Source organism: Coregonus clupeaformis, chromosome 5 (assembly GCF_020615455.1).
Source record: "Coregonus clupeaformis isolate EN_2021a chromosome 5, ASM2061545v1, whole genome shotgun sequence".
NCBI classification, from domain to species: domain Eukaryota; kingdom Metazoa; phylum Chordata; class Actinopteri; order Salmoniformes; family Salmonidae; genus Coregonus; species Coregonus clupeaformis.
In genome coordinates, this window is record NC_059196.1 from 39,943,525 (window position 1) to 39,965,952 (window position 22,428).

Consider the following 22,428-nt stretch of genomic DNA (forward strand, 5'->3'; position numbering starts at 1 on the left):
TATCATTCCAGGTGACATGTGAGATGTCACACTGGTGTTATTGTGAAGTGGCAAAGCCCTCTGTATCAAAATGCATTAAATGTCTTGAAATTTGCTGCTAACTTTTTTGTGTCAATCTTTTTTTCAGAACTTTATGTAGCGTATATCATGATATGAGATTATTCTACAAACGTTGTTAATAGGATATGTCTACATGATTGGTTTGTCTTGTTTTCTATCAGGTTAAGGATCTCTGATGCCATGCGACCCACCTCCTCCCCTCAGTGAGACAGCCCATACCTAAAACTCAGGGACCCCCAGGACAGGAGAGGGATGTGAAGCCAGCTCTGGGCTCATGCTGTAAGGCAGAGAGAGACCCAGAGTCCCAGACCCTGAGAGTTGTGGGTACACAGCGTTATCTAATGGATGCCTGAGTGACTGAGTGAAGGAAGAAACTCAGAACAGAACTGACGCGAGGTCATAATGAGTGGTCAGGAAGGCGAGCCGGCCATCGGCCACAGCCATGTTGGTGAGGTCAGGAACAACAACCAGAACAGCCATGTTGGTGAGGTCAGGAGCAACAACCAGAACCAGCAGGCCGGGGGAGGGGGAGTGGGGGCGGTGTTACCCGATGGGGATGATAACGCTAACCAGATGATCCAGATGGGGGAGGGGGGCAGCGACGGCGGAGGGGAGAGTACAGGAGGAGATGTTGGCACTCTGCCCCCCCTGATGTCTCAGACCACTGAGGTATGATGATCTACATTTATCCAGTGACTTCCAGATCTGAGTGACTTCCAGATCTGAGTGACTTCCAGATCTGAGTGACTTCCAGATCTGAGTGACTTCCAGATCTGAGTGACTTACAGATCTGAGTGACTTACATATCTGAGAAGTACTAGGCGATACATAATTCCAATAAGCCAGACTGCCACATACCAAAGATCATTCTCAGCAAGAGCACTGAATTCTATTTATTTATTCATTTGACTGCCCTGTCCATATATTACAAATAGTTCGTATCTTTCTTTTTTTAAAGTCTTTAATGCTATATACTGATGTTGAATCAACCTTTACCTGAACAGGTGTCTCAGACAGAGGAGCAACAGAACAAGATCATCATCTGGGGGACAGACTCTCAGTGTGACGACCCTGAGCTGGCCGAGTTTGAGATGTTAGAGTGCCAGGAGCTGGAGGCATACCTGGTAGAGGACGAGGACGAGGAAGTGTGTGAAGGAGGAGGACTGGGAGGAGTTAAAGGAGGCGCAGGACAGATCCTCCTGGACCAGCCTGTCTCCATCGCGGATCTAGTCTGTGACAGTAGAGACGGAGGAGGGAGGAGGACTATCCAACGGGGCTCCAGAGAGCAGGACGCCGCCGCCATGGGCTCTGGAGGAACCAGAGGGACAGCGGAGTGTGTGACGAGGACAGAGTTCAGCTCTGAGAACCATGTCTTGGCGTCCGCTATGTCCAGTCTGGTCAGTGCTCTGGACACCGTCGGACGGACACAGGCCACCACCACAGACTCCTGGCACGTCCCCTCAGGACCAGACAGGACCATCTCAGAGGAACTAACCCTAGCCTCCCAGTCCTTTACCACCATCTCAGACCTGTCTGGGGCCTCACAGCGATCCAAACAACCTCAGTCTCCATCCAAAAGCACAATACAACGAGCTGACCTCGATCTAAACCAGAACACAACTGTCAGGTCTGAGGAGGAGGTTGTCGTTCCAGAAGCACAAGTCAGTAACAACGTCGTAGTGGGTCGATGTAAATGTCAGCAGAACATGGAGGAGGATCAGGGCAATGAAGAGCACAACCAGAATCTGGAGCAGAGGTACCGGGAGGCTAGAGGTAGTGAGGGGAAGGCAGCTGAGGACCACCAGGATGCTAGAGGTAGTGAGGGGAAGGCAGATGAGGACCACAAGGTTATTCCCCCTGATATGAACCACAACTCACCCGTCAAGTCAGGCACAAATGATATTCAATCGGTTGAACCCAGAAGCTTGAAGAAGCATGGCTCTTTTGATAAAACCTTAAAGAAACAAGGCTCCTTCGGACAAAGCATGAAGAAAACGACTTCATTCGAACAAAGCATAAAGAAAACAACCTCGTTTGAAAACACCACGAAGAAGTCGGCCTCATTTGATAGAAGCTTGAAGAAAGAACCTTTCTTGGATAGAACGTTGATGAAAGAGGCATCATTCGACGGAACGTTGAGGAAGCAGGGCTCGTTTGAACGCAGCTCCAGTCCTTCCAGCCTGGAAGGGAGGAAGCCTTGGGGTAGCCCCAGCAGGAGCCCCAGCCGCCCAGCCACCCCTCCCTGGTCCCCCAGGAGACCAGCCCCCTCCTCCTCCCCCGCCAAGACCAGCTCCAGACCTCCCTCCTCCACCTCTCCGGCCAAGACCAGCAACCGAGCCTCCAGCCAAGACCGCAGCGACTCCCCACAGAGGGTTACCACCAGTGGCCTCAAAGTGCCTAGTAAGGTCTGTGTAAATAGCAGCATCCCCAAACCCATCTCCCCTCAGCCACCTACAGACCCCAGGCGGGCCTCTCCTCACAAACCCAAACCCGCCCGTCCCAAGATCATCACGTACATCCGTAAGACCCCTCAGGCGAAGACCCAGTCCCAGGGGACAGAGGTTGACCCAAATGAAGCCTTGACACTCCCTCCCTGTCTGTCCTCCTCCCGTCCCAGCCCTCCTACAGCTCACAGAAAGCCCCACAAGGCAGGGCCCCATTCTAAGGCCTCCCAGGTGCTCTGCTCCTCTAATATACTCTTTGATAAGTACCGTCAGGAGATGCAGAAGGCAGGATACTTTCCCCCGGGTACCGGCATGACGTCGCTGGGCATCAAACCTCCCAGCCACCCTCCTCCTCACAACCTCTCTGGGAAGTCTGAGAGCTTTCATGGGGAACTGCCTGACAGATGCATGCATGAGGTGAGAGGGTATGGTATGGTCTTGTGTGTATTTGTAGAAGCACTTGCCAAATGTTAGCGTGCTTGAAAATCATTATCATCATCCTTTTCTGAGTGCTGACTGATACGAAACTTGAATTAAATATAATATAATTTAATTTAATTAATTGAACTAAACTGAAATGAATCGAACTGATAATAACTGATGTTGTATCTCTCTGGTCAAGTTGGCTCCAGCACCTTCACAGCTGGCTCCCCAGGAGGGGACAGGCCTCTACCGTTCCCCCAGGCCCAGAGGGCCCCAGCTGGGGTTAGGGGCCGTCACCCGGCAGCCTGCTGCAGCCAAGACCAGGAGTATGTTCCAGACCCAGGGCCAGACCGGTCAGAGGTCAGGGGTCGTGACCCTCAGCCACCCAGGACAGCAGCAGGCACTGCCAGGGAACAACCAGGGATACCACGACTCCACAGGTGCGTGTTATAGGATTATCATGTTGATATGTTCCAGCTGCGTGTTATAGAATTATCATGTTGATATGTTCCAGTTGCGTGTTATAGAATTATCATGTTGATATGTTCCAGCTGCGTGTTATAGAATGATCATGTTGATATTATCCAGCTGCGTGTTATAGAATTATCATGTTGATATGTTCCAGCTGCGTGTTATAGAATTATCATGTTGATATGTTCCAGCTGCGTGTTATAGAATTATCATGTTGATATAGAGCGTTCTGTAGCACTATATAAAAAAATATATAGCATTATGTAGCATTATAGTGCTATATAGTATTATGTAATATTATAATAATATGCCATTTAGCAGACGCTTTTATCCAAAGCGACTTACAGTCATGCGTGCATACATTTTTGTGTATGGGTGGTCCCGGGGATCAAACCCACTACCTTGGCGTTACAAGCGCCGTGCTCTACCAGCTGAGCTACAGATTATAGAGCGATATGTAGCATTATAGAGCGTTATGTAGTGTTATGTAGCATTATAGTGCTATATAGTATTGTGTAACATTATAGAGCGTTATGTAGCATTATAGAGTGTTATGTAGTGTTATGTAGCATTATAGTGCTATATAGCATTATGTATAGAGCGTTATGTATTATTATAGAGCGTTATACATTTTTGTGTATGGGTGGTCCCGGGGATCGAACCCACTACCTTGGCGTTACAAGCGCCGTGCTCTACCAGCTGAGCTACAGATTATAGAGCGTTATGTAGCATTATAGAGCGTTATGTAGTGTTATCTAGCATTATAGTGCTATATAGTATTGTGTAACATTATAGAGCGTTATGTATTATTATAGAGCGTTATGTAGCATTATAGTGCTATATAGCATTATGTAACATTATATAGAGCGTTATGTAGCATTATAGAGCGTTATGTAGTGTTAGCATTATAGTGCTATATAGCATTATGTAACATTATAGAGCGTTAGGTTGTAAGGCCGGTTGAACGTACTGCCAAATTCTCTAAAAAGAACTTGGAGGCGGCTTATGGTAGAGAAATTAACATTAAATTATCTGGTAACAGTTCTGGTGGACATTCCTGCAGTCAGCATGCCAATTGGATACTCCGTCAAAACTTGAGACATCTGTGGCATTGTGTTGTGTGACAAAACTGTACATTTTCTAGTGGCCTTTATTTTCCCCAGCGCCGGAGGGGTTAGCTGCCGTTTTACGGGCTCCTAACCAACTGTGCTATTTTGTGTGTTTTTTTTCGCATTGCTTGTAACTTATTTTGTACATAATGTTGCTGCTACCGTCTCTTATGACTGAAAAGAGCTTCTGGATATCAGAACAGCTGTTACTCACCTCAAACTGGACGAAGATTTTTTCTTTAATGAGTCCGACGCGAAGGATATACTGCTTCTCCGAGACCAGGCCCAAATCCCCGTCATTCCCGTGAAGAAAAGATGGAAATACAGGGGGCTGAGATCGGAGTGCCTTTTGAGAATTCGTCGGCAAGTGGGTAACCTGCCTCTACCATCTGTTCTATTGGCCAACGTGCAATCACTGGAGAATAAACTGGATGATATACGTACGTAACGTCATCCCCACAGTGACGTTACGTACGTATCCCAACCAGAAGCCATGGATTGCAGGCAACATCCGCACCGAGCTAAAGGCTAGAGCTGCCGCTTTCAAGGAGCGGGACACTAATCCGGACGCTTATAAGAAATCTCGCTTCGCCCTCCAACGAACCATATAACAGGCAAACAGTCAATACAGGACTAAAATTAAATCCTACTACATAGGCTCTGATGCTCATCGGATGTGGGAGGGTTTCGAAACTATCACGGATTACAAAGGGAAACCCAGCCACGCGCTGCACAGTGATTCGAGCTAAATGCCTTCTATACTCACTTCGAGGCAAGCAACACTGAAACATGCGTGAGAGCACCAGCTGTTCCAGACGACTGTGTGATCACACTCTCCGTAGCCGATTTGAGTAAGACCTTTAAACAGGTTAACATTCACAAGGACTCAGGGCCAGACGGATTACCAGGACGTGTACTCTGAGCATGTGCTGACCAACTGGCAAGTGTCTTCACTGACATTTTCAACATGTCCCTGACTGAGTCTGTAATACCAACATGTTTCAAGCAGACCACCATAGTCCCCATGCCCAAGAACGCCAATATATGTCTAAATGACTACCACCCCTTAGCACTCACGTCAGTAGCCATGAAGTGCTTTGAAAGGCTGGTCATGGCTCACATCAACACCATCATCCCGGAAACCCTAGACCCACTCCAATTCGCATACCGCCCCAACAGATGACACAATCTCAATCGACACTGCCCTTTCCAACCTGGACACCTATGTGAGAATGCAGTTTTTTTGTCATTTTAGTCAACAATCTTATCCAGAGCGACTTACGTGCATACATAAAAATAAAAATAAATCATACTGGCCCCCCGTGGGAATCGAACCCACAACCCTGGCGTTGCAAACGCCATGCTCTACCAACTGAGCTACATCCCTGCCGGCCATTCCCTCCCCTACCCTGGGTAGTCACTTTACCCCTACCTACATGTACAAATTACCTCAACTAACCTGTATCCCCGCACATTGACTCAGTACCGGTACCCCCTGTATATAGCCTCGTTATTGTTATTTTATTGTGTTACTTTTTATTTAATTTTTTACTTTAGTTTATTTAGTAAATATTTTCTTAACTCTATTTCTTGAACTGCATTGTTGGTTAAGGGCTTGTAAGTAAGCATTTCACGGTAAGGTCTACACCTGTTGTATTCGGCACATGTGACAAATAAAATGTGATTTGATTTGATCATGCTGTTTATTCAGCTTCTTGATATGCCACACCTGTCAGGTGGATGGATTATCTTGACAAAGGATAAATACTCACTAACAGGTACAGTGGGGGAAAAAAGTATTTAGTCAGCCACCAATTGTGCAAGTTCTCCCACTTAAAAAGATGAGAGAGGCCTGTAATTTTCATCATAGGTACACGTCAACTATGACAGACAAAATGAGATAAAAAAAATCCCGAAAATCACATTGTAGGATTTTTTATGAATTTATTTGCAAATTATGGTGGAAAATAAGTATTTGGTCAATAACAAAAGTTTCTCAATACTTTGTTATATACCCTTTGTTGGCAATGACACAGGTCAAATGTTTTCTGTAAGTCTTCACAAGGTTTTCACACACTGTTGCTGGTATTTTGGCCCATTCCTCCATGCAGATCTCCTCTAGAGCAGTGATGTTTTGGGGCTGTCGCTGGGCAACACGGACTTTCAACTCCCTCCAAAGATGTTCTATGGGGTTGAGATCTGGAGACTGGCTAGGCCACACCAGGACCTTGAAATGCTTCTTACGAAGCCACTCCTTCGTTGCCCGGGCGGTGTGTTTGGGATCATTGTCATGCTGAAAGACCCAGCCACGTTTCATCTTCAATGCCCTTGCTGATGGAAGGAGGTTTTCACTCAAAATCTCACGATACATGGCCCCATGCATTCTTTCCTTTACACGGATCAGTCGTCCTGGTCCCTTTGCAGAAAAACAGCCCCAAAACATGATGTTTCCACCCCCATGCTTCACAGTAGGTATGGTGTTCTTTGGATGCAACTCAGCATTCTTTGTCCTCCAAACAGGACGAGTTGAGTTTTTACCAAAAAGTTATATTTTGGTTTCATCTGAGCATATGACATTCTCCCAATCCTCTTCTGGATCATCCAAATGCACTCTAGCAAACTTCAGACGGGCCTGGACATGTACTGGCTTAAGCAGGGGGACACGTCTGGCACTGCAGGATTTGAGTCCCTGGCGGCGTAGTGTGTTACTGATGGTAGGCTTTGTTACTTTGGTCCCAGCTCTCTGCAGGTCATTCACTAGGTCCCCCCGTGTGGTTCTGGGATTTTTGCTCACCGTTCTTGTGATAATTTTGACCCCACGGGGTGAGATCTTGCATGGAGCCCCAGATCACGGGAGATTATCAGTGGTCTTGTATGTCTTCCATTTCCTAATAATTGCTCCCACAGTTGATTTCTTCAAACCAAGCTGCTTACCTATTGCAGATTCAGTCTTCCCAGCCTGGTGCAGGTCTACAATTTTGTTTCTGGTGTCCTTTGACAGCTCTTTGGTCTTGGCCATAGTGGAGTTTGGAGTGTGACTGTTTGAGGTTGTGGACAGGTGTCTTTTATACTGATAACAAGTTCAAACAGGTGCCATTAATACAGGTAACGAGTGGAGGACAGAGGAGCCTCTTAAAGAAGAAGTTACAGGTCTGTGAGAGCCAGAAATCTTGCTTGTTTGTAGGTGACCAAATACTTATTTTCCACCATAATTTGCAAATAAATTCATTAAAAATCCTACAATGTGATTTTCTGGATTTTTTTCTCTCAATTTATCTGTCATAGTTGACGTGTACCTATGATGAAAATTACAGGCCTCTCTCATCTTTTTAAGTGGGAGAACTTGCACATTTGGTGGCTGACTAAATACTTTTTTTCCCCACTGTATGTAAACAAATTTGTGCACCACATTTTTGAGAAATAAGCTTTTTGTTTCTGGGATAATTTCAGCTCATGAAACATGGGACCAACACTTTACATGTTGCATTTGTCTTTTTGTTCAGTATAGATATATAGATATATAGATACAGATATATAGATATATGTGCTCTGATATGACACAGGAACGATACGTTTTATTTTGAAACGATTCGGTGCGTTTGGGTTTGATTAGAGGAATGAATCGCTGCGTGTGTGTCTGTGTATTACTGGCTTCCTGGGTACTGGAAATCCCCACAAGGATAGTAAAACAAGGAAAATTCTCCATCGTGTGGACATTTCCCAGGTCCCTACGAGGACAAAGCCTATTTTAGGCTTAGGGCTAGAATTAGGGTTGAGGAGTTATGGGAAAATATGGTTTTTGAATGGAAATCAATTTTAGGTCACTACAAGGATAGTAATACCAAACATGAAAACATGAAGGTAAACTGGGCATCTACCACCCCACTATCGGTAAGGGAGGGGGGGGGGCAATGTTTCTCTGTTGTAGCGCATGAACCTGCCGGAGTGAGTCACTGCTTTGATGTTTGCAGAGAACGACAGCGTGTTATCTAGGGTCACGCCAAGGTTCTTTGCACTCTGGGAGGGGGGACACCGTGGAGTTGTCAACCGTGATGGAGAGGTCTTGGAGCGGGCAGCCCTTTCCCTGGGAGGAAGAGCAGCTCTGTTTTTTCAAGGTTGAGCTTGAGGTGGTGGGCCGACATCCAAGCTGAGGATGTTTGCCAGGCACGCAGCGATGCGTGTCGCCACCTGGGTGTCAGAAGAGGGGAGGAGAAGTGTACTTGAGTGTCATCCGCATAGCAATGATAGGAGAGACCATGTGAGGATATGACGGAGCCGAGTGACTTGGTGGATAGAGAAAAGAGGAGGGGGCCTAGAACCGAGCCCTGAGGGACACCAGTAGTGAGAGTACGTGGTGCTGACACAGATCCTCTCCACGTCACCTGGTAGGAGCGGTCTGCCAGGTAGGATGCAATCCAGGAGTGTCCATAGCCTGAGACGCCCAGCCCTGAGAGGGTGGAGAGAAGAATCTGATGGTTCACGGTGTTGAAGGTAGCGGATAGATCTAGGAGGATGAGAACAGAGGAGAGAGAGAGAGTCAGCTTTGGAAGCGCGGAGAGCCTCAGTTGAGTGAGCCGCCTTGAAGCCTAACTGGTTAGGGTCAAGAAGATAATTCTGAGAGAGATAGCGAGAGAGTTGGTCAAAGGCGGCACGCTCAAGTAGTTTTTGACGTCAGAGGGGTCGAGTGTTGGTTTCTTGAGGAGGGGAGTGACTCTGGTCATCTTGAATGCAGGATGCAGCCAGTGTTCAGGGATGAGTTGATGATGGAAGTGAGGAATGGGAGGAGGTCTCCAGAGAAGGTTTGGAGAAGGGGGACGGGATGGGGTCGAGTGGGCAGGTTGTTGGGCGGCCAGACCTCACTAGTCGCAGGATGTCATCTGGAGAGAGAGGGGAGAAAGAGGTCAAGGCGTAGGGTAGTTCTGTGTGAGTGGGACCAATGGACTCAATAGGCTGAGTGAATGAGGAGCGTATGTCGTCAAACTTTTTGAATTCTAAAGGTGACGCGCAGATGTGCCAGATCAGGAATAGTCCTAACTCTCGTTGGTCAGCGCTCTAAGCTGTGCACAGCGCGCTACTGATATTGCCTGGGGTTGTTCGGCATGCAAAATGACTTGTCGATCAATGACTGGCAACATGCTTAGTTAGACACTCAAGGAGAGGACACATCAGTTGTCACAAAAGACGAGAGGTATTTTTGAGTGGTAGAAATAAAGTAATTTGAGCAAAAGATGTCAGTGAACCGACTTCGTAACATTTGAATCGATTTTCTACAGTGACCGATGCACTTATATCGGTTTGGAGTCCCGCGGACCGACGCACTTATATCTTAAACAATTTAACCAGGGATCGATGTGTATCGGTGAATCGTTCCATCCTATAACAGAATAATCTCTGATGATGATCATGATCTCATGGCAGGTAAATCAAATCTCATCACAGGTCCCTAGTGGGGTCACAGAGGTTGAGTCCCAAATGGCACCCTATTCCAGATTTGGGACGCATAAAGAGAGGGGTGAAGGGCCAGAGGGGATAAATGAATGGATTGGGAGGATGGCTGGAATGTGTAGCATTGGAGTGATGCGTTATCACTCATGCAACCAATCACAAATAGCTACTCCCTCCACCTTGCCTTCTGTAATCCCCTTTCCTTCATATCCCCGGGTAGCTCAGTTGGTAGAGCATGGCGTTTGCAAACGCCAGGGATGTGGGTTCGATTCCCACGGGGGGCTAGTATGAAAAATGTATGCACTCACTAACTGTAAGTCGCTCTGGATAAGAGCGTCTACTAAATGACTAAAATGTAAAATATCCCCTGCACCAATTCAATCCTTTCAGATCTGAAGGTCCCTTGGGCCGAGGAGTTGGTTGGTGAAACGACTGCACATTATCATTTATACAGTGTAGGACTCTGCCCACACTAACCCCCCTCCCCCCTCCAGCAGACCAGAGGACGCCAGGTCCAGAGACCACCGTGGCCAGGACCCAGCTGCCTAAACCGGGTCAGTCTCGTCTGCGACCCCCAGGCTTCTCGGCCTTGCCACCTGCCCGTCTGGCCGCCTTTGGCTTTGTACGCAGCTCCAGTGTCTCCTCGGTTTCCAGCAACCAATCAACAGACAGCGACCCCTGCCGACCCTCCCAACGTGAGTCATACGTATGCACAGGTATGGGCATGAACGTGCACACAGATAGACATACAGTATGCAGGTACACAGACATACAGTATGCAGGTACACAGACATACAGTATGCAGGTACACAGACATACAGTATGCAGGTACACAGACATACAGTATGCAGGTACACAGACATACAGTATGCAGGTACACAGACATACAGTATGCAGGTACACAGACATACAGTATGCAGGTACACAGACATACAGTATGCAGGCACACAGACATACAGTATGCAGGTACACAGACATACAGTATGCAGGTACACAGACATACAGTATGCAGGCATGCAGGTACACAACACGCACATACAACCACTCACAAGCACTAACACAGGGTATATACACTATACACTACATAGTATACACTGCACACTACATAGTATACACTACATAGTATACATTATAGACTATGTAGTATACATTATATACTACTTACAGTGCATTCGGAAAGTATTCAGACCCCTTGACTTTTTCTACATTTTGTTACGTTACAGCCTTATTCTAAAATGGATTAAATCGTTTCTTTTCTTCACCAATCTACACACAATAACCCATAATGACAAAGCAAAAACAGGTTTTTAGAAATTTTTGCAAAAAAAACACACACAAAAACGGAAATATGTATTTGGGGAGTTTCTCCCATTCTTCTCTGCAGATCCTCTCAAGCTCTGTCAGGTTGGATGGGGAGCGTCTCTGCACAGCTGTTTTCAGGTCTCTTCAGAGATGTTCAATCGGGTTCAAGTCCGGGCTCTGGCTGGGCCACTCAAGGACATTCAGAGACCACTCCTGCGTTGTCTTGGCTTTGTGATTAGGGTCATTGTCCTGTTGGAAGGTGAACCTTCGCCCCAGTCTGAGGTCCTGAGCGCTCTGGAGCAGGTTTTCATCAAGGATCTCTCTGTACTTTGCTCCGTTCATCTTTCCCTCGATCCTGACTAGTCTCCCAGTCCCTGCCGCTGAAAAACATCCCCACAGCATGATGCTGCCACCACCATGCTTCACCGTAGGGATGGTGCCAGGTTTCCTCCAGATGTGACGCTTGGCATTTAGGCCAAAGAGTTCAATCTTGGTTTCAACAGACCAGAAAATCTCATGATCTGAGAGTCCTTTGGGTGCCTTTTGGCAAACTCCAAGCGGGCTGTCATGTGCCTTTTACTGAGGAGTGGCTTCCATCTGACCACTCTACCATAAAGGCCTGATTGGTGGAGTGTGCAGAGATTGTTGTCCTTCTGGAAGGTTCTCCCATTTCCACAGAGGAACTCTGGAGCTCTGTCAGAGTGACCATCGGGTTCTTGGTCACCTCCCTGACCAAGGCCCTTCTCCCCGATTGCTCAGTTTGGCCGGGCGGCCAGCTCTAGGAAGAGTCTTGGTGGTTCTAAACTTCTTCCATTTAAGAATGATGGAGGCCACTGTGTTCTTGGGGACCTTCAATGCTTTGGTACCCTTCCCCAGATCTGTGACTCGACACAATCCTGTCTTGGAGCTCTACGGACAATTCCTTCGACCTCATGGCTTGTTGTTTTGCTGTGGGACCTTATATAGACAGGTGTGTGCCTTTCCAAATCATGTCCATGCACCTGAGCTCAATTTCGAGTTTCATAGCAAAGGGTCTGAATACCTATGTAAATAAGGTATTTCTGTTTTAAAAAAGTATAAATCTTTGAAAAAGTATACGTTTTTGAAAAATTCTAAAAACCTGTTTTCGCTTTGTCATTATGGGGTATTGTGTGTAGATTGATGAGGGGGGGAAATAATGTAATCCATTTTAGAATAAGGCTGTATCGTAACAAAATGTGGAAAAAGGGGTAAGGGGTCTGAATACTTTCCGAAGGCACTGTAATATAGTTGTTAACTTTCATGGGAATGGTTAATAGTCATAAACCAAGGTCAAAACAGTGAAACAAAGTAAAAGCCAATATATCAACCTCATAAAAACAATTTCTTACAAGTCAATATCCCTGTCCTATGCTTATAGCTTCTCCTCAGATCACCCACTAGAGGTTGACACAGGAGTGAAAATTAATTACTATCCAGTCTTGTCCTGTCAAATTTTGACCCGTACTGTCCTGATCCCGCAACATTTATATCCCCCGAAACGTTCCTGTCCCGTCCCCCATAAAAATCACGAACGTTCCTGTCCCGTGCTAATCTTTAGCTCAGAAATCAGAAATAACTTCCTCCCTTAGCCGCTTGAATGTCTGTCCCCCGCTCTGTGGAAACCAAGACTGCTCAGGGCAGGCCTAGCTGTAGCGAAAATATGTTTGAGTCGAGTCGAGTCAGGGACAATTTTAGGATTTTAGCTAACCTGCTCCAAAAAGTCCCTTCTGCTAGTCAAAACCGGCAGACCTGCCCTGAGAGCAGTGTGAGTATCCACCAATGCGATAGTGCACTCTTTTGTGTGAGTAGCCATAGCAACTGCTCTGCTTGGCTGCTTTCTCAACGCTCTCCAGACAGTTGCCTGTACACACAGCTGATAACAACCACATTATGAGACTTTGGCAATGAAGGCAGCCCTTCTACTTACCCAGAGTCGGATGAACTCATGATATGGGGCATGTGCGATTGTGTATGTCTCCATGTACATCTGAGGTAAAGCAGTGACTGGCTACAATGAGCCAACGGAAGGTGGAGGAGGGGGGGAATACATTTTTTATAGATTTTTATTATGTAAACTCTATTAGGCCAGTTGTATTTTTTTATGAAATGCTCCGCACTACGTATACAGCTCTGGAAAAAATTAAGAGACCACTGCACATTTTTCTTAAATTAGCATCTCTACATGTATGACAGCCATTGGGCTCCCGAGTGGCGCAGCGGTCTAAGGCACTGCATCTCAGTGCTCGAGGCGTCACTACAGACCCCCAGGTTCGATTCCAGGCTGTATCACAACCGGCCGTGATTGGGAGTCCCATAGGGCGGCGCAGGCCGGTGTGAATAAGAATTTGTTCTTAACTGATTTGCCTAATTAAATAAAGGTAAAATATTCCATTCCAGTGTCTGTTGAATTCCAACACAAGCACACCTCATTCTACTGAATTAGGTACTGATTAGGTGATCACCTGAACCAAATCTTATTTAACGAGGAAAAGTATAAAAACCACTGCTGTGGTCATCACTATCCTCTTGCAATAGGACCAGCTGGATGGCAAAAACAGTGCTAATAGTACCTCAAAAGTAATATAAATCAAAAAATAATTATTGACCATGCCAAAAGAGTTGAAAAGGAAAGTTTTGAGTGAGGAAAAGAAGGGTTCAATTCTGGCTTTACTGGCAGAGGGATACAGTGAGCGTCAGGTTGCTTCCATCCTTAAAATGTCAAAGACGGCGGTTCATAAGATCAAGGTCAAGCAGCAGACATTGGGGACAACAAAGCTACAGACCAGCAGAGGGCGAAAACGAATCTCTACTGACCGGGATGACCGCCAACTCATTCGAATGTCACTCAACAACCGTAGGATGACATCAAGTGACCTACAAAAAGAATGGCAAACGGTCATTGAATAGACTATGTAGTATACATTATATACTACTTACAGTGCATTCGGAAAGTATTCAGACCCCTTGACTTTTTCTACATTTTGTTACGTTACAGCCTTATTCTAAAATGGATTAAATCGTTTCTTTTCTTCACCAATCTACACACAATAACCCATAATGACAAAGCAAAAACAGGTTTTTAGAAATTTTTGCAAAAAAAACACACACAAAAACGGAAATATGTATTTGGGGAGTTTCTCCCATTCTTCTCTGCAGATCCTCTCAAGCTCTGTCAGGTTGGATGGGGAGCGTCTCTGCACAGCTGTTTTCAGGTCTCTTCAGAGATGTTCAATCGGGTTCAAGTCCGGGCTCTGGCTGGGCCACTCAAGGACATTCAGAGACCACTCCTGCGTTGTCTTGGCTTTGTGATTAGGGTCATTGTCCTGTTGGAAGGTGAACCTTCGCCCCAGTCTGAGGTCCTGAGCGCTCTGGAGCAGGTTTTCATCAAGGATCTCTCTGTACTTTGCTCCGTTCATCTTTCCCTCGATCCTGACTAGTCTCCCAGTCCCTGCCGCTGAAAAACATCCCCACAGCATGATGCTGCCACCACCATGCTTCACCGTAGGGATGGTGCCAGGTTTCCTCCAGATGTGACGCTTGGCATTTAGGCCAAAGAGTTCAATCTTGGTTTCAACAGACCAGAAAATCTTGTTTCTCATGATCTGAGAGTCCTTTGGGTGCCTTTTGGCAAACTCCAAGCGGGCTGTCATGTGCCTTTTACTGAGGAGTGGCTTCCCGTCTGGCCACTCTACCATAAAGGCCTGATTGGTGGAGTGTGCAGAGATTGTTGTCCTTCTGGAAGGTTCTCCCATTTCCACAGAGGAACTCTGGAGCTCTGTCAGAGTGACCATCGGGTTCTTGGTCACCTCCCTGACCAAGGCCCTTCTCCCCGATTGCTCAGTTTGGCTGGGCGGCCAGCTCTAGGAAGAGTCTTGGTGGTTCTAAACTTCTTCCATTTAAGAATGATGGAGGCCACTGTGTTCTTGGGGACCTTCAATGCTTTGGTACCCTTCCCCAGATCTGTGACTCGACACAATCCTGTCTTGGAGCTCTACGGACAATTCCTTCGACCTCATGGCTTGTTGTTTTGCTGTGGGACCTTATATAGACAGGTGTGTGCCTTTCCAAATCATGTCCATGCACCTGAGCTCAATTTCGAGTTTCATAGCAAAGGGTCTGAATACCTATGTAAATAAGGTATTTCTGTTTTAAAAAAGTATAAATCTTTGAAAAAGTATACGTTTTTGAAAAATTCTAAAAACCTGTTTTCGCTTTGTCATTATGGGGTATTGTGTGTAGATTGATGAGGGGGGGAAATAATGTAATCCATTTTAGAATAAGGCTGTATCGTAACAAAATGTGGAAAAAGGGGTAAGGGGTCTGAATACTTTCCGAAGGCACTGTAATATAGTTGTTAACTTTCATGGGAATGGTTAATAGTCATAAACCAAGGTCAAAACAGTGAAACAAAGTAAAAGCCAATATATCAACCTCATAAAAACAATTTCTTACAAGTCAATATCCCTGTCCTATGCTTATAGCTTCTCCTCAGATCACCCACTAGAGGTTGACACAGGAGTGAAAATTAATTACTATCCAGTCTTGTCCTGTCAAATTTTGACCCGTACTGTCCTGATCCCGCAACATTTATAACCCCCGAAACGTTCCTGTCCCGTCCCCCTAAAAATCACGAACGTTCCCGCGAACGTCCTGTCCCGTGCTAATCTTTTGCGCAGAAATCAGAAATAACTTCCTCCCTTAGCCGCTTGAATGTCTGTCCCCCGCTCTGTGGAAACCAAGACTGCTCAGGGCAGGCCTAGCTGTAGCGAAAATATGTTTGAGTCGAGTCGAGTCACGGACAATTTTAGGATTTTAGCTAACCTGCTCCAAAAAGTCCCTTCTGCTAGTCAAAACCGGCAGACTTGCCCTGAGAGCAGTGTGAGTATCCACCAATGCGATAGTGCACTCTTTTGTGTGAGTAGCCATAGCAACTGCTCTGCTTGGCTGCTTTCTCAACGCTCTCCAGACAGTTGCCTGTACACACAGCTGATAACAACCACATTATGAGACTTTGGCAATGAAGGCAGCCCTTCTACTTACCCAGAGTCGGATGAACTCATGATATGGGGCATGTGCGATTGTGTATGTCTCCATGTACATCTGAGGTAAAGCAGTGACTGGCTACAATGAGCCAACGGAAGGTGGAGGAGGGGGGGAATACATTTTTTATAGATTTTTATTATGTAAACTCTATTAGGCCAGTTGTATTTTTTATGAAATGCTCCGCACTACGTATACAGCTCTGGAAAAAATTAAGAGACCACTGCACATTTTTCTTAAATTAGCATCTCTACATGTATGACAGCCATTGGGCTCCCGAGTGGCGCAGCGGTCTAAGGCACTGCATCTCAGTGCTCGAGGCGTCACTACAGACCCCCCAGGTTCGATTCCAGGCTGTATCACAACCGGCCGTGATTGGGAGTCCCATAGGGCGGCGCAGGCAGTGTGAATAAGAATTTGTTCTTAACTGATTTGCCTAATTAAATAAAGGTAAAATATTCCATTCCAGTGTCTGTTGAATTCCAACACAAGCACACCTCATTCTACTGAATTAGGTACTGATTAGGTGATCACCTGAACCAAATCTTATTTAACGAGGAAAAAGTATAAAAACCACTGCTGTGGTCATCACTATCCTCTTGCAATAGGACCAGCTGGATGGCAAAAACAGTGCTAATAGTACCTCAAAAGTAATATAAATCAAAAAATAATTATTGACCATGCCAAAAGAGTTGAAAAGGAAAGTTTTGAGTGAGGAAAAGAAGGGTTCAATTCTGGCTTTACTGGCAGAGGGATACAGTGAGCGTCAGGTTGCTTCCATCCTTAAAATGTCAAAGACGGCGGTTCATAAGATCAAGGTCAAGCAGCAGACATTGGGGACAACAAAGCTACAGACCAGCAGAGGGCGAAAACGAATCTCTACTGACCGGGATGACCGCCAACTCATTCGAATGTCACTCAACAACCGTAGGATGACATCAAGTGACCTACAAAAAGAATGGCAAACGGTCATTGAATAGACTATGTAGTATACATTATATACTACTTACAGTGCATTCGGAAAGTATTCAGACCCCTTGACTTTTTCTACATTTTGTTACGTTACAGCCTTATTCTAAAATGGATTAAATCGTTTCTTTTCTTCACCAATCTACACACAATAACCCATAATGACAAAGCAAAAACAGGTTTTTAGAAATTTTTGCAAAAAAACACACAAAAACGGAAATATGTATTTGGGGAGTTTCTCCCATTCTTCTCTGCAGATCCTCTCAAGCTCTGTCAGGTTGGATGGGGAGCGTCTCTGCACAGCTGTTTTCAGGTCTCTTCAGAGATGTTCAATCGGGTTCAAGTCCGGGCTCTGGCTGGGCCACTCAAGGACATTCAGAGACCACTCCTGCGTTGTCTTGGCTTTGTGATTAGGGTCATTGTCCTGTTGGAAGGTGAACCTTCGCCCCAGTCTGAGGTCCTGAGCGCTCTGGAGCAGGTTTTCATCAAGGATCTCTCTGTACTTTGCTCCGTTCATCTTTCCCTCGATCCTGACTAGTCTCCCAGTCCCTGCCGCTGAAAAACATCCCCACAGCATGATGCTGCCACCACCATGCTTCACCGTAGGGATGGTGCCAGGTTTCCTCCAGATGTGACGCTTGGCATTTAGGCCAAAGAGTTCAATCTTGGTTTCAACAGACCAGAAAATCTTGTTTCTCATGATCTGAGAGTCCTTTGGGTGCCTTTTGGCAAACTCCAAGCGGGCTGTCATGTGCCTTTTACTGAGGAGTGGCTTCCGTCTGGCCACTCTACCATAAAGGCCTGATTGGTGGAGTGTGCAGAGATTGTTGTCCTTCTGGAAGGTTCTCCCATTTCCACAGAGGAACTCTGGAGCTCTGTCAGAGTGACCATCGGGTTCTTGGTCACCTCCCTGACCAAGGCCCTTCTCCCCGATTGCTCAGTTTGGCTGGGCGGCCAGCTCTAGGAAGAGTCTTGGTGGTTCTAAACTTCTTCCATTTAAGAATGATGGAGGCCACTGTGTTCTTGGGGACCTTCAATGCTTTGGTACCCTTCCCCAGATCTGTGACTCGACACAATCCTGTCTTGGAGCTCTACGGACAATTCCTTCGACCTCATGGCTTGTTGTTTTGCTGTGGGACCTTATATAGACAGGTGTGTGCCTTTCCAAATCATGTCCATGCACCTGAGCTCAATTTCGAGTTTCATAGCAAAGGGTCTGAATACCTATGTAAATAAGGTATTTCTGTTTTAAAAAAGTATAAATCTTTGAAAAAGTATACGTTTTTGAAAAATTCTAAAAACCTGTTTTCGCTTTGTCATTATGGGGTATTGTGTGTAGATTGATGAGGGGGGGAAATAATGTAATCCATTTTAGAATAAGGCTGTATCGTAACAAAATGTGGAAAAAGGGGTAAGGGGTCTGAATACTTTCCGAAGGCACTGTAATATAGTTGTTAACTTTCATGGGAATGGTTAATAGTCATAAACCAAGGTCAAAACAGTGAAACAAAGTAAAAGCCAATATATCAACCTCATAAAAACAATTTCTTACAAGTCAATATCCCTGTCCTATGCTTATAGCTTCTCCTCAGATCACCCACTAGAGGTTGACACAGGAGTGAAAATTAATTACTATCCAGTCTTGTCCTGTCAAATTTTGACCCGTACTGTCCTGATCCCGCAACATTTATAACCCCCGAAACGTTCCTGTCCCGTCCCCCTAAAAATCACGAACGTTCCCCGCGAACGTCCTGTCCGTGCTAATCTTTTGCGCAGAAATCAGAAATAACTTCCTCCCTTAGCCGCTTGAATGTCTGTCCCCCGCTCTGTGGAAACCAAGACTGCTCAGGGCAGGCCTAGCTGTAGCGAAAATATGTTTGAGTCGAGTCGAGTCACGGACAATTTTAGGATTTTAGCTAACCTGCTCCAAAAAGTCCCTTCTGCTAGTCAAAACCGGCAGACTTGCCCTGAGAGCAGTGTGAGTATCCACCAATGCGATAGTGCACTCTTTTGTGTGAGTAGCCATAGCAACTGCTCTGCTTGGCTGCTTTCTCAACGCTCTCCAGACAGTTGCCTGTACACACAGCTGATAACAACCACATTATGAGACTATGGCAATGAAGGCAGCCCTTCTACTTACCCAGAGTCGGATGAACACATGATATGGGGCATGTGCAATTGTGTATGTCTCCATGTACATCTGAGGTAAAGCAGTGACTGGCTACAATGAGCCAGCGGAAGGTGGAGGAGGGGGGGAATACATTTTTTATAGATTTTTATTATGTAAACTCTATTAGGCCAGTTGTATTTTTTTATGAAATGCTCCGCACTACGTATACAGCTCTGGAAAAAATTAAGAGACCACTGCACATTTTTCTTAAATTAGCATCTCTACATGTATGACAGCCATTGGGCTCCCGAGTGGCGCAGCGGTCTAAGGCACTGCATCTCAGTGCTCGAGGCGTCACTACAGACCCCCAGGTTAGATTCCAGGCTGTATCACAACCGGCCGTGATTGGGAGTCCCATAGGGCGGCGCAGGCCGGTGTGAATAAGAATTTGTTCTTAACTGATTTGCCTAATTAAATAAAGGTAAAATATTCCATTCCAGTGTCTGTTGAATTCCAACACAAGCACACCTCATTCTACTGAATTAGGTACTGATTAGGTGATCACCTGAACCAAATCTTATTTAACGAGGAAAAGTATAAAAACCACTGCTGTGGTCATCACTATCCTCTTGCAATAGGACCAGCTGGATGGCAAAAACAGTGCTAATAGTACCTCAAAAGTAATATAAATCAAAAAATAATTATTGACCATGCCAAAAGAGTTGAAAAGGAAAGTTTTGAGTGAGGAAAAGAAGGGTTCAATTCTGGCTTTACTGGCAGAGGGATACAGTGAGCGTCAGGTTGCTTCCATCCTTAAAATGTCAAAGACGGCGGTTCATAAGAACAAGGTCAAGCAGCAGACATTGGGGACAACAAAGCTACAGACCAGCAGAGGGCGAAAACGAATCTCTACTGACCGGGATGACCGCCAACTCATTCGAATGTCACTCAACAACCGTAGGATGACATCAAGTGACCTACAAAAAGAATGGCAAACGGCAGCTGGGGTGAAGTACACGGCGAGGACGGTTCGAAACAGGCTCCTAGGGGCAGAGCTGAAGTTGTGCAAAGCTAGAAAAAAGCCCTTCATCAATGAGAAGCAAAGAAGAGCCAGGCTGAGGTTTGCAAAATACCATAAGGATTGGACCGTAGAGGAGTGGAGTAAGGTAATCTTCTCTGATGAGTCCAATTTTCAGCTTTGCCCAACACCTGGTCGTCTAATGGTTAGATGGAGACCCGGAGAGGCCTACAAGCCACAGTGTCTCGCACCCACTGTGAAATTTGGTGGAGGATCGGTGATGATCTGGGGGTGCTTCAGCAAGGCATGAATCAAGCCACATACAAGGTTGTCCTGGAAGAAAACTTGCTTCCTTTTGCTCTGACATTGTTCCCCAACTCTGAGGATTGGATTTTCCCAGCAGGACAATGCGCCATGCCACACAGCCAGGTCAATCAAGGTGTGGATGGAGGACCACCAGATCAAAACCCTGTCATGGCCAGCCCAATCTCCAGACCTGAAACCCATTGAAGACTTCTGGAATGTGATCAAGAGGAAGATGGATGGTCACAAGCCATCAAACAAAGCCGAGCTGCTTGAATTTTTGCGCCAGGAGTGGCATAAAGTCACCCAACATCAACGTGAAAGACTGGTGGAGAGCATGCCAAGACGCATGAAAGCTGTGATTGAAAATCAGGGTTATTCCACCAAATATTGATTTCTGAACTCTTCCAAAGTTAAAACATTACTATTGTGTTGTTTAAAAATGAACATGAACTTATTTTCTTTGCATTATTCGAGGTCTGACAACACTGCATCTTTTTTGTTATTTTGACCAGTTGTCATTTTCTGCAAATAAATGCTCTAAATGACAATATTTTTATTTTGAATTTGGGAGAAATGTTGTCAGTAGTTTATAGAATAAAACAAAAATGTTATTTTTACCCAAACAAATACCTATAAATAGTAAAACCAGAGAAACTGATAATTTTGCAGTGGTCTCTTAATTTTTTCCGCAGCTGTATTTATATAAAAACTCAGTTTATAACTATTCCTGTACTGCCCATTCCTGTGGACTGTCAAGCCTGTCCTGTCCTGAATTTAACTTCACAACTAAATTCCCATTCCGGTGGACTGTCAATCCTGTCCTGTCCTGTCCTGAATTTAACTTCACAACTAAACTCCCATTCCTGCCAGAATCCCACAAGACCAGCGGGATTCCTGTTCCTATGTCAACCTCTACACCCGCTGTAGCTCTATAACATTCTGTTAGGGTAGGATTAAAACCCTGTTACTGAGCCTATACACACACACACACACACACACACGTACACACTGTGTGTGCAGAGTCTGCCTCTCCTCTTCTAAGCCTCCCACTTAGCCATTCTACAGGGTAATCAATATCTGTAGGAGCCTGGATCTGTGACAGGGTGAAGAGGGACGTTTTACAAGCGCCAGTCGTTAGAAGCCTCTAAACCAAGACGCACACTAATCACTCAGACTACCACTGCTCTTCTCTCCCACTGTTACTTAGCAACATGAAACGTGTTATGTCATGTCGTGGAAGATGAACGTAACTCTTTACTTTACAGTAACCCTGTAGTAAGTATGAGCGGGCAGGGTGGACATTGGACACGATATGTGTTTTACAGTTATTTTCAGAAACTCATCTTTAAGCTGTAATTGTTTTTTGACAGGAACTATATTAGTGTAGTTATGTTGTACATACCATGTATTTCTTTGTACAATTTTTTAGTCATTTAGCAGACGCTCTTATCCAGAGCGACTTACAGGAGCAATTGGGGTTAAGTGCCTTGCTCAAGGGCACATCGACAGATTTTTCACCTAGTCGGCTCGGGGATTAGAACCAGCGACCTTTCGGTTACTGGCACAACGCTCTTAACCACTAAGCTACCTGCCGGTGAACACCACATAACATCAGTGTTAGATCATCATACAGACCAGACACTGTTGTCCTTTGATGTGGCTGACCGGCTGCACTTTGGCTGCTGATCTACAGTACCAGGAATAGCTTAC

The 22,428-nt window shown here is 45.6% G+C and overlaps 1 protein-coding gene across 1 annotated transcript in view; it reads left to right on the top strand.

Moving 5' to 3' along the window:
• Positions 1 to 22,428, top strand: part of LOC123484452 (proteoglycan 4-like) — a 62,432-nt gene that overhangs the window by 26,816 nt on the left and 13,188 nt on the right. The window contains exons 2-6 of the mRNA XM_045214815.1: positions 222 to 729; positions 1,065 to 1,833; positions 1,876 to 2,921; positions 3,127 to 3,367; positions 10,447 to 10,668. Of these exons, the coding sequence (XP_045070750.1) occupies positions 463 to 729; positions 1,065 to 1,833; positions 1,876 to 2,921; positions 3,127 to 3,367; positions 10,447 to 10,668 (2,545 nt within the window). The 5' untranslated portion in view covers positions 222 to 462. The remainder of the gene's footprint in view (positions 1 to 221; positions 730 to 1,064; positions 1,834 to 1,875; positions 2,922 to 3,126; positions 3,368 to 10,446; positions 10,669 to 22,428) is intronic.